A 16824-nucleotide genomic window follows, 5' to 3' on the forward strand; every position below is an offset into this window, starting at 1 on the left:
GATTCTCTGTCTCCCTCTCTCTCTGCCCCTCCCTCACTCATTCTCTCTCAAAATGAATTTTAAAAACCTTTTTAAAAAAATAAAAAAAATATATTGTACTGTAGTTACTTTCTCAGTAGTGTGAGAGACACGTGGAATGGAGCCTAACTAAGGAATAGATTTACATTTCCCAGCTTAACACACACTGGAACATTGTTCACTGAGAAAAAAGGTATATTTTTGAATATATATGCTATTCAAATTATATCCCTCTTTTTTAATAAAAAGTATAGTTGAATTCATGTAAGTTAAAGCCACTTTACTGACTCAAGCTCTTTCTAACCTGTTTCACACAATTTATCCTCCAGACTTGATATTGATCCAAAATATGACAGTCCCCACAAATGTACTACCTTTTTTAATATGTTTATTTATTTTGAGAGAGAGAGAGAGAGAGAGAGCAGGGGAGGGGCAGAGACAGAGGAAGAGAATCCCAAGCAGGCTCTGTGCTGTCAGCATAGAGCCCAACATGGGGCTCGAACTCACAAATAATGAGATCATGACCTGAGCCGAAATCAAGAATCAGATGCTTACCCGACTGAGCCACCCAGATGCCTCGAGAAAGTATTTTTAAAGGTAAAGATTATATTTTTCATATAAAATGGCCTTTTGTGTTTAGAAGCCAACTTTTTAATCTGATGCTCCGTTACAGAAACAGCTATCCGCTCAATGCTATATTTTAGACATTATTCACATGTATTATAGTTTTAGACACAAAATATACCACGTTATGGGAGATTTAAGAGTTTTTAAAGTACAGTTTTAAATATACACAGCTTCCACTTGATTTAAATCCCATTTTCTGGCCATTCTTTCTTACCCTCTGACAAAGATATGCCTCAAGTATATATGATAAAGAAATTGAAGGAGTGTAAAATTATTGATGGAAAGGACAGGGAGAGAGAATGACAGTTTAGAAAGCAGTAAGGTCAAAGCCTTATTTATTTATTTATTTATTTATTTATTTATTTAGACAATTTGTAGATATTTGAAAGAAGATTTAAGGTAAAAGAGGCAGTACTCTTAATATAGATAGGTTTATTTATATTCCTGGTAATAGTAGCAGGCAGGGTTTCCCCCCCCTAAGAATTTATATAAGTGAAATAAAGCGATTTCCCCCCTTCATCTGCTTAATCTTAATCCACCCCTTAATCATCTGTTAAAGATTGCTTTCTACATTTCTTTTGTCTGCTTACAGCTTCAGAACTAGCAAAAACACCAAGAAAAAATGTTTCAGTTAATTTGAAGAATGATCCTGAAATTATGATAAACATTCCTCAATGTAGCAAGGGTAAGATTTTACCTTGGTTCTTTGATAGTTTTCATAGTTGCTTCAAGTTATATATTTTTTACTTGTCTAAGTGTGTTTGTATATATTTTCTTCTTTTCTGTTCTGAAAATTTATTCAACCAAATGCAGTTAATACCCCCAATTTGTGCCTTCACATACCCATATTTAGCTATCGGTAAAAGGGGGAAATATCTGCTGATTGAAGTTGATTGATAGGGCCAATTAGAAACACCCTTAAAATCCTATTATCATTTGCTTGAGTTACCCAAATGTTCATGGAAGATTTGCTTTGCCACATTCTATTTGAAATAAGGCTTTAGGGATTTGGAAGTCTTACAGTTTGTGGACAGTTGTGGGGCAGTTGAATGAAACTAGACTATGATGAAAAGTGAAGTATCATGGTAAGTAATGTCTTTTTGTTTTATTTTTTAGGACATTCTGCTTCAGACAAAGTTCAGGTGAAGGTAAGCATTTGACTGAAACAAGCAAAAACCTTTGTGTTTCAAAGACATGAAGAATATCCACTTCATCTCTTAAATTATATAGCACTTTATAATACACAGTATTTGCCAATTACACACCTTACATTAGATGAAGAATCTGAGGTTCAGAGAGGTGAAGTGACTGGTCTAAGTTCGTCTAACTGGGAAGGAGGAAAGCTGGAAAATGAAGCCAGGTCTTCTAGACACAACTGTTGTGCTATTTCTATGTCAGAACTATCCCTATGTCAAGTTAGTGGAGCTGGCCTGGAAATTTTATGGGTTTTGTTTTGTTCTGCTTATATACATAATGTTCTCTTGTTTCTTGAGGGACTAATAGCAAGATCCATTAAATCCACCTTTCATAAGGTGGATTATTTATCCTTTCATAATTTACTTTTTTTTTTTTTTTTTTTTTTTTTGAGACAGAGAGAGACAGAGCATGAGCAGGGGAGGGGCAGAGAGAGAGGGAGACACAGAGCCTGACATGGGGCTCGAACTCATGGACTGTGAGATCATGACCTGAGCTGAAATCGGACACTTAACCAACTGAGCCACCCAGAAGCCCCCATAATTTACATTTGAAAACAAAGTTGGTTTTGGTAAACTCTCTCCAGGGTTTGAAATGAAATGACAATTTTTATCCTCTCTCTTTTGTGTTTGTGTGATTTTGTTTTTTCATTATGCCTTGTCAAGTGGCCTGCCTGGATATGAGCAAACCCAGATGGGCATGAATGAATCCAGGGCAGTGAGTATGTGAGTGTGGAGTGTGTCCAGGCCTGGGTGCCTATAAATTTAGACATGCCTGGACTTATGTATAGGCTAAGTTTGGGGAACCCCTTGTAAGAATGTGAGTGTAGACATTCAGGGCCATGGTTATGGCCTGTGACATGTGAATGTCTTGTTTAGGCAAGTCTAGATGTGAGATTAGACATGTCAGAGCCTCCTTTGTCTTTAACAATGCTTTTTTCCTGTATTATATCTTGTATACTGTATCACTATAAAAGAATAAAACCTATTCCCCTAATCCAGTCAAGAATTCAGATATATTAGGGCATCTGGGTGGCTCAGTCGGTTAAGCGTCCGACTTCGGCTCAGGCCATGGTCTCACAGTTTGAGTTCGAGCCCTGCATCAGGCTTTGTGCTGACAGCTCGGAGCCTGGAGCCTGCTTTGGATTCTGCATCTCCCCCTCTCTCTGCCCCTCCCACGCTCATGCTCTGTCTCTCTCTCTCTTGATAATAAATAAACGTTAAAACAAAATTAAGAAAAAAAAAGAATTTAGATATATTAATGCATTCTTTTTCAAGGTGTGGATCACATCACATTAGTGGATCTTGTCACTTCCCTAAGAAACCATCACAAAACCTACCACAATGAGAGACAACCTCTGTAACAGATTTAATGCACTGTCTTAGAAGGGAGAGTTCAGGAGAGAGTATGTATAGGGCTTGAGGATCTGGGCTTAAAAGGTTTAAGGCATGACTATCAAGATGGGGAATTGATCTGTATTAGACAAAATTCATTACATGTATTTGAGGATTGGTGGACACAGTAAGAAGAGGGTCTTGAACTGCATCTTGATGAATGAACTATTTTGTGATAAGCTGTTTGCCCTGCTGAGTAATCTATTATCTTGATTGGAGAACAGTTTACCCAAATTGTCTAGGTAAATCAGTTTGCAGAAATTTCTGTAGCAAACACTGAAGTAAGTTATAGCCTTACCTTTTTGAGCAAGAATTTTCTGAAACGGTTATTTTGACATTGGTGTTCTCAGACCTGATAATTAAGCTATATGGAGGCAGGCTGTCTCAACTCACGGTCTTGAGATGAGCTTAGTAGGACATGACCTACAGTTTAAAAAGTAAGAGACTGTAAAATTGAAAATTTCTATTTTGTAAGTATTACTTCATTATAATTTATTTCAGTTATATGACTGTGCACATGTGTACTGGATCAAGATGGCAAAATGTAAAAATATTTTTTAAGGATCTGGATCAAAAAAGTTTATGTTATATACTCATTGGGCTCAGTTCATTTATTATAATACTGTTCTTCGTATTCCCAAATCAGAATTCATTAACATTTGAAACTAGCACCAAGAACCTATCACAAGACAACAGACTTAAGTTTTTTGTCCCAATTTCATATTGCCAAAATAACACAGGGTACTTTATCTTTTTATCAGTATTGTTAAAAATTAACTTATATACAACAGTGGGCATTTTAATGTGCTAGCAGTTTACTGGTTTTTAAGTATTATATTCTGTGAGGAAAAGAAAAATAGACTTTATACTTCTGTGAAGAATTTAAAACTTTTAAAATAATGGCATAAAATGTATAGATCTCTGTTTCTCTCCTCCTCAAAGAAGGTAATACTTTACCACCAGTAAATTGCTAACACATTAAAAGGTCCATATGCATAGGTGTGCCTATTTCCTTGCTTACTCATTATCACTGGATATTATCCACTTAAAAAAAAATACTCTGCTCATCTGATGGGTGAAAATGGTTCAAAAGGCTCATATACATTTTTTCTTTACATACTTTATAGATGTCTGGAATTCAACTTGTAGAATCACTTTAAAGAATCCTTTGGAATTTGTTGTATTGTTTTGTTGCCGTACCTTTTTTTCCTGACAGATTAATTTGTCATTGTTTTCTACTTCTAGGAACTAGGCTCATCTAATTCAAAGGGAGTCTAATGAAAAGAAAATATTTTTCTTCTTTTCTAGCCTCTTCCACTCATCCATCATTAATTTCTATGTCATTATTATTTGATAATTGAAACTATGTTGCTTTATTTTTAAACAGAACAACGATAAAAGTGAATTTCTATCAACAGCACCTAGTGGTATAAGGAAAAGATTAATAGGTATGTATTTCTTTTTAAACAAGAGTTTTTTGGGGCACCTGGCTAGCTCAGTCAGCTAAACATCCAGCTCTTGATTTTGGCTCAGGTCATGATCTCACGGTTTGTGAGTTCAAGCCCCGTATTGGTCTCTGCACTAAAGTTAAATATTTCAAAATCTCAAATCTGAGCTATTAGTGCAGAGCCTGCTTGGGATTCTCATTTTCTCTCTCCCTCTCTCTCTGTCTCTCTCTCTCCCCCTCTTTCTCTCTCCTCCCCTCCCCCTCTTTCTCTCTCCTCCCCTCCCCCTCTTTCTCTCTCCCTCCCCCACTTGCTTGTGTGGACACAGTCTCTCAAATAAACTTAAAAAAAACAAAACAAAACTGAGTTTTTATAAAAAGAAGCACCTAAACAAGGAGCAGTAATAGTTAAGTATATAGGTTCTAGTCTTAGACTGCTTGCTTTTTATCTTCAGTCTGCCACTTAGAGACCTCTCTATGCTTGTTTTTTTCATTTGCAAAACAAGGACAATAATGGTACCAGCCCCATAGTTCTGAGAGTAATGGGAATAAAAGATGTCAAAAGTACTTAGTATAGTGCTTGACTTTAATATGTGCTTAACAGGTGTTAGCTATTACTGTCTTTTTTTTTTTTTAAGTAAGCTCTGCACCCAACATGGGACTTGAACACCCCAAGATCAAGAGTCGCATGCTCTACTAACTGAGCCAGCCAGGCACCCTCCTATTAGTATCTGTTATTGTCACTACTTAACTTCTTTTCATGAAAAGATATGTTCATTTCTTCAATTAAACTGTAGATTCCTTCAGGCCAAGAACTCTCTCTTATATTTTTAACTCCAACACTTAACACTTAGGTCTTTTACATTATAGTCAGTAGATATGAAGGTTAGTTAAAATGTCTCTCCAGTAAAATTACACACCTTTTAGGGTTTTTTTTGAGACAGTTTTGTAAGTGGTTTTATTGATGTACTTAGAAATTTTATAATGAAACCAGTTTAAATATTCATAGTTGTACTGAATGCTGTACGAAGCCAAGTAAATAGACATGGTCCTGCCTTCTAGGAAATTAAAAGTTATTTTAAGGGTGCTTAGGTGGCTCAGTCAAGTAAGCGTCCAACTCTTGATTTCGGTTCAGGTCATGATCTCACAGTTCGTGGGATTGAGCCCTTCATTTGGCTCTGCGCAGACAGTGGAGAGCTTGCTGGGAATTCTCTCTCCCTCCCTGTCTCCCTCCCTCCCTCCCTCCCTCCCTTTCTCTCTCTCTCTCTCTCTCTCTCTCTCTCAGAATAAATAAACTTAAGAAAAAGTAAAATTATTGTATCAACTCTGGGATGGAATGTGCCTATGTATTGATAGTTTTTATAGTAGCTACCATTTATTGAGTCAGGATGGCGTTTCCAGTATAGGCAGCAACAGAAAATTCTACAATAATGGCTTAAGCCATAGACATTTAATTATCTCACATCATGAGAAGCCTAGGGATACACAGTTCCATGGTTGAGTTAACTCAACAGTGTCGTAAAAGACCCAGGTTCTGCCTGTCTTCTTGCTTTGCTACCAGCATTTTTCACCTTTTGGTTTGAATGCTTCATATTGCACAATGGCTTCTATAGCTTTAAGCTATTGGTATAAATAAATGGCTTCCATAAGTGAGGGAAATCTTTCCCAGAAGCTTCTAGCAAATTTTCCCTCAAGTTTCATTGGTCAGAGGGTTACATAGCCAATCCTAGATGCAAAAGAGGTGGGAAAACAAGTATCTGGCAAAGGAAAAGATAATTACCATGATTATTTATCCCTTAGGGTGAGACACATTGCCACATATTACAAAACTGTTCTGTTAGCAAGGAAGAAGGAAAGAGAATGATACTAGGTATGATTGGCATTTTCTGCCACAGTTCCTGGGTGTCAGGCATTGTTAGTTGCTTTATATACATTTCAATGTAGTCTTCACAGTGGTTCATTAAATTAGGCACTTTGAGCCTCATTTGATAAATGAGGGAACTAGTGCTCAGAAAACTTTATATAACTAGCTCTGGTGAAATCGTCAGCAAATAAGGACAAAACCAGAAGTAAAATTCTCTTATTTCAAAGTCCATGCTCTTTCCATTACCCTTCAATGCCTCTCTTGTCAGACTGTCAAATTTTCCTGATTGCTTTTTTGCCCCACAGTTCCAAGGTCTCATTCTGACAGTGAAAGTGAATATTCTGCTTCCAACTCAGAAGATGATGAAGGAGTTGCACAAGAATATGAAGAGGACACTAACGAAGTCATATTGAGCCAAAAGATTCCATCTCAGAATAGAGTAGTTTCAGCTCCTGTTTGTAAAGGAACACCTTCTAAGAAAATGAAAAGAGATAAAACAGTAAGTGGAGACTTTAATCTTAAAGAAAAATTGTGCAGTATCTTAAAGATAAGCTACCCTAAGAAAAGAGATCCAAATGGGGGATTAATATATTTTTTTCCTTTACTTTTCTATATTTTCTCAGTCTTTCACATAAGTGCCCGTATATATTTGTGTCTATTTCTGAACTTTCTGTTCTGGCCTGTCTGCATCCACATTCATGTATCAATGCCATGTGCTAAAGCTGACATCTCAATTTAGTTGTATAAAAAATGAGCTTTTAAATACATTTTGATTGGATAACTGGAAGCAAGACTTCTCAGTGTATACCTTTTTATATAGTTTTGTTTTTGTAACATTGTTGATATGGTCAAGTCAGTTTAAGTAGTAAGTGAAGTGGTTGTGGGTCCATGTTGAGTTATTTGGAGGAACACTGTAAGCACCATGACCTGAGAAAAGGCTAATTATCTGGTGTTTGGTGTAAAGAATCAGAGCAATGTAGGAAGCCTACTGCCTGAAAAGTTTTCCATCCCTTCTTACCACCATGGAGGTTAGTCTAGCCCCAAGTTCATGAAGAAGTAGTAAGCCATTTTACTGGAATGGTAGGCAGCTCTTTTTTTTTTTTTTTTTTTTTTTTACTCTGCTGTTGATTTCTTCCTCATTTTCAGTTCCTTAGCTGTACTAATATTAACAGATTTGCTAGGACTGTGTGAGGCAAAATGAAGGTCCTGATCATTAGCCACCTCCCCCCCCCTTTTTTAAGTCTAAGTAGAAATTTTATGTTGGAACTTAGGAATCATTTTTTTGAAGACTACTTCAATGTAGTCATTTCTTTTAACTTTTATGATCCTAAGAGTTACTCAGTTTTACTACTAGAATTAAATAGAATTAAATTTGCTTGGTCCTTAATCTGTATTATCGCTGCAAAAAGAAAATGCTGCCAAATATTTCACATATCTTATTCTGATATTACTGTCTAGTTTTGATATAAAATAAATATCTGAAACTAAGAATTGATTTTGCTCTATCCACTTTCAGAGTGATTTAGTAGAAGAATATTTTGAAGCTCATAGCAGTTCAAAAGTTTTAACCTCTGACAGAACACTACAGAAACTAAAGCGAGCTAAACTGGATCAGGTATGTTGCAAGAAACGTTACTTCTACATTTTTTTTTTTTTTATTGTGAGCTAAAAAATATACTGCATAAGCAGCAAATGTGAAGAGTGAGTTTACACAAGCAGAATTATTATCCTGATAAAATGAAACACAAATTAATGTAACATAACTATTATATGTTTCATTATATGTAAATGGTTCAATAGATTTGAATTCTGTTTGATATACTATAATTACATTTTTTTCTCTACTTTATCATTTCTTCAGGATTTATGATAATCATCAGGGCCATAGTTTTTTTGTTATCCATTAGCATTAATCTCTGTTATTCTTTAACTCATATTCATTGAACTTCACACTGGTCACAAAATAAAGACCTTGACCGGACTCTTTTAGTTACAGACCTTTAGTTACAAAGAACAGAGGGAAGCTGCTTCTTGATATTACAGAAAACCTGTTCGGTACAGTAAGATAAAGTTACTATATACTATGGTTCTGGTATCTCATTTAATAAAAAATACCAGTTTTTGAGGTATTTTGACTGAGGGTTTTGACTGGTATGTCCCTAACAGAGAAGACAGAACCCATCTGAGAAAGTCTTTGAGTAGAAAGTGGGGTTGATAATCTGAATCAAGAAGAGATGATTGTCATTGGCTCAAAGAATATTGAGACTTCTGGGGCGCCTGGGTGGCTCAGTCGGTTGGGCATCCGACTTAAGCTCAGATCATGATCTCACGGTCTGAGAGTTTGAGCCCCGTGTGGGGCTCTGTGCTGACAGCTCAGAGCCTGGAGCCTGCTTCAGATTCTGTGTCTCCCTCTCTCTCTGCCCCTCCCCTGCTCATGCTGTGTCTCTCTCTGTCTCGAAAATAAATAAAAACATTTTAAAAAATAATAAAAAATGCTATCTTAAAAAAAAAAAAGAATATTGAGACTTTTTGCAATTTTCGAAGGTATACAGGGCTTTTCACAAGAGTTTGCAAGATACAGAAAAGAGGAGAATATAGAGTAAGCTGCCATGACCTGGAAGACATGATACTATGTGGTTGTTTTTGTCTTTGTCACCTGGTGTATTGGTATTGGGCCTCAGATCAGAGACTGATGAAAACATGTCAAGAAGCCAAGTTGTTCTAGGGAGGAGATGGCACTGACATCTACTTAGTGCATAGATTTCTGTATAAGCAACATGGGAGAAGGATAAATGGGTCTAGAGTCAGAACAGGACTTCATAGGACTGAGAGGCAGAAAGACCTCTATTAAACACCTGTTACCAATAATGAGGGAGGGGAAGGTCTTTCAGTGATTGTGGACATAGCTAACCAATATAGTCTCAGCATGTATCATTCAGCATTTATGTTTTCTTTCTCATGTCTGTGGGTCAGGTGGGGGTTGGCCGATCAAGGATTTGCTCCATATGTCTCTCTTCCTCATTGGACCAGCAGGCCACCTGAGCCATGTTCTTCTCATGATGATGCCAGAGATGTAAGAAGTGGAAAAACACAAGACCTGTTATAGCCTGGGCTCAAAACTGACCCAGTGTCACTTCTGCCTTGTCCTAGTGGTCACAGCAAATCATGTGGCTGCAAAAAAAGTCAAAGAGCAGGGAACTAGGCTCCACCTCTTTAGTGGGAGGCAAAGTCACATGGCAGAGGGTATGGATATATAGGGAAATGGGAAGTATTGGGGCCAATAGCGTGATTCTCCGCAGACACTAAAGTTTGAAATTAAAGTTTATAGATAACTTTCCGGAGTTCACATTCAAGTGTGAGTATGCTCTGATAATTTGCTATAATTGACCTCTGGAAATGCTTCATCTGCTTTTTCAGAGCTCTAAACTTCAGAAGGAATGAGAGAAAATTTTTAAAACTACCCACTTACCAGTTACTTAGAACTTGTCCTGTTTCTCTTTAAGTGTGTGGATAAGTTAAGACCTAAATAGACCTGAGTGCCTGGGATGTTAACTGCAATTCTAGCCTTTAGTATTAAAAGGATATTTTAGGGACACCTGGATGACTCAGTCAGCTAAGCATCTGACTTTGGCTCAGGTTGTGATCTCACAGCTTGAGAGTTCGAGCCCTGCGTGGGGCTCTGTGCTGACAGCTCAGAGCCTGGAGCCTGCTTCAGATTCTGTGTCTCCCTCTCTCTCTGCCCCTCCCCTGTTCATGCTCTCTCTCTGTCTCAAAAATAAACAAACATTAAAAAAAAATTTTTTTTGTAAATAATAAATAAAATCTTTTTTTTTTTTTAAGTTTTTATTTATTTTTGAGACAGAGAGAGACAGAGCATGAATGGGGGAGGGGCAGAGAGAGAGGGAGACACAGAATCCGAAGCAGGCTCCAGGCTCTGAGCTGTCAGCACAGAGCCTGACGTGGGGCTCGAACTCACGGACCGCGAGATCATGACCTGAGCCGAAGTCGGACGCTTAACCGACTGAGCCACCCAGGCGCCCCAAAAATAAAATCTTAAAAAAAAAAAAACAAAAAAGAACTTTGCCATACTTATCAAAGATGGATTTGTTAGAAGTAGCTTTGATTCTTAGAGGAGCAGTGATACAAGTTTATTTTATTAGTGATAATGGTAAATTATAAAGAAACTTTAATGTTTTCTGAGAATTCATATTGTTACCTTAAGCTTTCACATTTCTTCAAATTCATAGGTTTTAAAAAGTCTGTCTGGATTTGTTGTCAAAGCTGGGAGGCAGGTTTAATCATCTCCTTATGGTAATGATCTTTTTAGAAATTAAAGCCTTATATTTGGAATTTATAATCATAGATACAGTTCTAGACAAAAAGTTTTAAGAAAACAAATACTTAAACCATAAATAGTATGTGTATTCATTTGATGCACTCATTACCAAGCCTGGTTAAAGTAATATTTCCACTAATGGCCTCTTCTAATGTCTACCTCTAAGGAAATATTTTTAGTTTCTGTTGATTTTGATGTATGTGGTTTGAAAGTGATCTTCTTCCCTCTTTTTTTTTAAAGCAAACTTTGCGTAACTTACTGAGCAAGGTTTCTCCTTCCTTTTCTGCTGAACTTAAACAACTAAATCAACAGTATGAACAATTATTTCATAAATGGATGTTGCAGTTACGGTAAGTACTATTATTTACATGTCTGTGTGTTAAAATCAAAGCAATCTAACATTTAATTTTCTTTTTGCAATCAACTTGATACATTTTTACATATAAAATTGTGAAAAAAATAGGTGTTTTCCTAATTTGATGACTCAGATGTAGAAATGTCATATTGTATGACTCATCTCAGAAAATCTAGTTTTCAAGAAATGTGTCTAAGTTTATCATATATGAAAGCCATTGGTAAAATAGCCTTTATTAGAATTGTTATTACTTGTAAAAATATTGAAAAATCTAATCTGTCAAGACTGATAAGATACATCAATTAGATTTTTTTTCTTTGTTTTTAAGAGAGAGCGCAGGGGAGGGTTAGAGAGAGAAAGAGAGAATCTTAAGCAGGCTCCACGTTCCATGTGGAGCCCCCATGTGGGGCTCAGTCCCATATCCCTGGGATCATGACCTGAACTGAAATCAAGATTCAGACACTTAACCACCTGAGCCACGCAGGTGCCCCTCAGTTAGATTATAATCCAGTTTTCCACAGCAAAGTTTCTAAAAAGAATATATATATATTTTAATCTTATTCTGTATTCATGTGCTATAGATCTTCAGGTTTTTATCTGTCCTATAAATACCATTTTACCATTTAAAAATTATTTCTTTGAATATTTTTTGAATTTTACCATTTTTCAGATACCTCAGGTTAAATTTCAAATTCCCATTAAAACAATTAGAACAATGGTTAAAATGAAAACTGTTTTTTTTTACTATAATTACTTTTACACTTTTATTAAAAAGGATCTTAGTATAAGGAAGTGCTTAAAATGTATGGTATTGTACATGTATACTCACAGTTACATAGTCACAGGGATAAATAAGAAGTCAGGTCCACCAAGCAGTAAAACTAGAAATTGACACAATTTTCCTCAATTGATCCTGGCTTTCTTTTGCCAGTAATACATCAAAGGGTTATGCCTATCTTCATTGCTAGGACCTCAGTTTCTCCTAATAACTTTTTGTAGATCTGTTCATTATAAATTTGTAAAGTAGCTCTTCACTCTGATCCCATCCCACAGCATCCACCAGTTCCTCCTTCCAGTATGTCAACTCTGATAACTTGTTTGACTTTGCTTCCCAGCCTATACCTCATTCAGCTACTTAACAGAATTGTCGACTCTCTGAATTTCCTTACTTTTTTTTCTGGTGCTGCTACCTTGCACCATCTATCTCTACTTTGGGGGTTATTGCCTTTCTTCTATTCCTAGGCTCCCCTGCATTGCTACAAAGCATCACATAAATACTGTTTCTGATAGACTTCTATAAACAATCATGGAGTTGAGTTTTAGCTTGACCCCTAGGTGCTTGGTGTTCTAATCTTCTCATTCACTCTCTGGGCTTTGGTTGCTTTTTGCATGTGAATAACTCCCATGATTTCTCCAGGCCAGCCCAGATCTCACTCCTCAGCAGCATATACAGGTACATCAGTGTATACTGGAGGGTTTCCATGTTGATGTCCTGTAAATAATTCAATATATATAAAATTTAACTCCTCTTAGACCCCTCATTGCCACCTGCCCCTGCAGCCTGGCACAGTGAAAGTCACTTCATCCACATAGTTGCCTAGGCCAAAAAAAACCAAGTTATTTTGAAATATTCCCTTTCTCTCACCTTCCACATCTAATCACTCTTCAAATCCTATTGATTTGACATGTAAAGCTCTTGATAACTTCTATTTTTCTCCATAACACCTAATTCAAGCTCATCATCTTTGGCAGTTTTCCCCTTCTTCTGTCCATCCACCCTATTCAGCCAGGGTGAAAATATCATGCTACTTTCCTACTTAAAACCTTTTAGTTAACACCTGACTAGTTACTGTTAAATGGTCATTGTCCTTTAAATAAAATCTAATGTCTTAGTTGACTTAACAAGACCTTTGTGATTTGGCCTCTGCTTACTTTTCCTATTTAATCTATTAAAACTCAGCTTCAGCTTGTACAACTGTTTAGTGCCTTGTGCCTCCTGTTGTTCTCCCTTGCCTCCAGCCATCCATCACCTGAAAGGTATTAAGAGCTGGAGAGAAAGTTACTGATGCTGGACCTGTAAGTTTGGTGTACAGATAATAATAAAATTGCGCTTTTATTACCTTGTATAAGTTGAGAATCAATATAGTTCTTTAGTCATCCTAGTTCTTTCTGTATTTTTTATAAACTTAAACTAGTTAATTCTAAAAAATTAAGTAAGAGGTACTGAACTTTAATTTCATGAATGCTATCTTTCCTAACAGCCTGGGGTTCAACATTGTGCTTTTTGGTTTGGGTTCTAAAAGAGATTTACTAGAAAGGTTTCGAACCACTGTGCTGCAAGATTCCATTCATGTTGTCATCAATGGCTTCTTTCCTGGAATAAGTGTGAAATCAGTAAGTTTCAAAAATGTTAAAAGGAGCAACATTATATTCCCTGCCATTTGATACCCATACCAATTACATTCTGGAACATTCAAATTTTTTTAGCCTTGACACTAGTAGGATTGCATAATGCTTAAGATCATGTGTTGGGACTCAGGGTTCTAGCTTTGAAACCTCATCTCTGAATTTCCTACTTTGTAACTGATAAATATAGTAAATCTTAGAGAAATGTTGGTTTTGTTTACCAAATACCAACAACAGTACTTTTGTGAAGGACAGGATTATGGAAGACTTTATTATTGCTTTTATGTCACTTTGGTACTCTAATAAGTAATAGTTTGTAGTTTTATAATGTATCATAGGTCAGTTTTAGTGCAAATGCTTGTGTCCTCTCATCGTTTGAAAACAAAAACCTTTTGGTGCTAGATATTAATTATGCAGTATTCCTTCTGAAAAGTGTCTTTAATGTGTGTATCCCATTTCCTTTGATAAATATATAGTTTTCTAATGTTTCCCGTTTTGTTGGAGGGGGGTTATTTTTGCTACCCTCTTATCTTTATGTCTTTGGTATTTTTCCATGTTTCATTTTTGCCATAACTTAATGCCAAAAATGAATTTGATATACTTAAGAACCAGAAGGATTTTTTAAGTGGTTTTTTTAGACTTGATAGGAAATCTAAATTCATTTTTAACTTATAAGAAAAGATTGATTTGCTAGTTGTATTTATCCTATATGATAGAATAAGTAGTAATTGATGTACCTCTTGCACTTTTATGATATAGATCCTGAATTCTATAACAGAAGAAGTCCTCGATCATATGGGTACTTTCCGCAGTGTACTGGATCAGCTAGACTGGATAGTAAACAAATTTAAAGAAGGTAACATGAAGTAGATGCTCTAGTTTTAGGGTAAAGCTAAGCATACACTTATACTTATTCACGTACAGATAGGAGGTCCCCAATTTAAAATGGATTGACTTACCACTTTTGATGTTATGATGGTGCAAAACCAATACACATTCAGTAGAAAACCATACTTGAAAGTTTGCATTTTTAATCTTTTCCTGGGCTAGGGGTATGTGGTGCTACACTCCGTTGTGATGCTGGGCAGTGGCAGCAAGCCACAGCTCCCCGTCAGCCACATGGCCATGAAAGTAAATAACTGATATAACCATTCTGTACCCGTACAACCATTGTTTTTCACTTTCGGTACAGTATTCAATAAATTACATAGGATATTCAACACTTTATTATAAAATAGACTTTGTGTTAGATGATTTTACCCAACTATAGGCTGTTCTGAGCACATTTAAGGTGGGCTAGGCTAATCAACAAGAATGAAATCTTACCATTTTCATTGACATGGATGGAGCCAGCTAAGCAAAATATTTTGCTAAGCAAAATAAGTCAATCAGAGAAAGACAAATACCATACAATTTCCTTCCTATGTGGAATTTAAGAAACAAAACAGATGAACATATGGGAAGGTGGTGGGGGGAAGAGAAGAGAGGAAAACAAACCACAAGAGACTCTTAACAACAGAGAACAAACTGAGGGTTGATGGAGGGAGGTGGGTGGGGAACGGTCTAGATGGGTGATGGGTATTAAGGAGGGCACTTGTGATGAGCACTAGGTGTTGTATGTAAGTGATGATGAATCACTGAATTCTCCTGAAACCAACACTGTACTGTATGTTAACTAAAATTTAAATTAAAAAAACTAAAAAGGTGGGCTAGGCTAAGCTATGATGTTCAGTTGAGTGTATTAAAAGTATTTTTGACTTACTTCAATTTAGGATGGGTTTATCGGGATGTATGCCCATCTGAGACTGAGGAAGCTCTGTATTATTCTGTACAGGGGATTATTTCAATAACACTTCTCTCAATGATGATTTAGATTTCTCAGAAGTAATTTGCCCTTTCTTTTTCCATCAACTTTTTTGTGAACTTCATTTACCTAACAGGAAAGAATTACCCCAAACACCTTGAATTTGTATAACCAAAAGCCTATTATTTCAGAATAGTTTTCAGGTTTTACTTGGCCTGTGTGAAGTGCCCCCAGTTGATACGTGCATCTTTGGTATTTTTATATTGTTTAATATTTTTATAAAACACTTCTCTTCTTTATTCTCAGTAAATATTACTGCATTTGAATAATTTCATATACTAAAATCTGCAGAATGGAAAAAAAGCATTTTTTTTTTTTTAAATAGGCTACATGGCCAACACAGAGCTCAGTGTGGGGCTTGTACTCACGACAGTGAAACCAAGACCTGAGCTGAGATCAAGAGCCGGACACTTAACTGACTGAGCTACCAATGCACCCCTAAAAGCATTTTTTTGTTATTCTTTTGGTGTGAGTGTTTTGGCTATGTGAGCATTTCAGAAAACTAAAAAAAAAATTATTTAGGGTCCAACAATTGTCACTTAGTTACTACTTAATAAAAAGGAGTAACTTAATCTGATAGAGAATTTTGGTATGGTTATAAATTGTTTAAAATAAGTGCCTGAGTCATTTTACATGTATATATTCATTTATGTAATGCATATTTGGTTATTTATATAAAATATATTTGTAATTATATAAACTATAATTAAAGTTTTCACATATGGGTATATAATTTGAATATATGTAACTAATTACATAGTTCATAAATAAATAATTACATAGTTCATATAGTGTAATGCATATGATGTAAACATATAAGTATAATTTTATATAGTTATAAAATAGAATTCTATGTCTATATAGAATTTAAACACTATTGATTATGGTGGCTTCTAGAATTTAAGGAACCTTGGACTTTCAAAATGTTCTCAGAATCTTTGTTGCTATAGTCTCTCTTGTCCCTCTAGCCCCAGTGGGAGAAATTTACTTACTCTAGTAGGCTTATTGTCCATTATAAATGCTAAATGTCTCATTTCTTACCAACTCCTGAGAGACTTACCAGTGGCTTTTAAACATATATAGGACTTCTTCCATCATAAGAAAAGGTTTACCTGATTCTGCTGCCCTTCCACACTGTTTTATTTTCTTGTTTCAGTGATTTCAGAGTTTTTGAAGACATGTCATGCCTTTTTACCTATTTCCTCAATTTCTTGCTTCTGTGCTACACGAACTATATGCTTGATTACCTGTGTAATTTTCTTACTAAACAGAGTTGACCTTGGCTCATTCTTTATCTTGATCTCTGCAGTAATTAATGGTGT

The 16824-nt window shown here is 35.9% G+C and overlaps 1 protein-coding gene across 4 annotated transcripts in view; it reads left to right on the top strand.

The window, feature by feature from the left end:
• ORC2 (origin recognition complex subunit 2) overlaps positions 1 to 16824 on the top strand; it is a 42198-nt gene that overhangs the window by 16544 nt on the left and 8830 nt on the right. For all 4 annotated transcript variants that reach the window (XM_060622912.3, XM_060622911.3, XM_060622910.3 and 1 more), the window contains exons 6-13: positions 1238 to 1330; positions 1762 to 1793; positions 4621 to 4681; positions 6847 to 7040; positions 8058 to 8156; positions 11118 to 11227; positions 13494 to 13626; positions 14398 to 14494. In XM_060622912.3, the coding sequence (XP_060478895.1) occupies positions 1238 to 1330; positions 1762 to 1793; positions 4621 to 4681; positions 6847 to 7040; positions 8058 to 8156; positions 11118 to 11227; positions 13494 to 13626; positions 14398 to 14494 (819 nt within the window). The remainder of the gene's footprint in view (positions 1 to 1237; positions 1331 to 1761; positions 1794 to 4620; positions 4682 to 6846; positions 7041 to 8057; positions 8157 to 11117; positions 11228 to 13493; positions 13627 to 14397; positions 14495 to 16824) is intronic.

The sequence above is a fragment of the Panthera onca genome, chromosome C1 (assembly GCF_046562875.1).
Source record: "Panthera onca isolate mPanOnc1 chromosome C1, mPanOnc1 haplotype 2, whole genome shotgun sequence".
In the NCBI taxonomy this organism is placed as follows: domain Eukaryota; kingdom Metazoa; phylum Chordata; class Mammalia; order Carnivora; family Felidae; genus Panthera; species Panthera onca.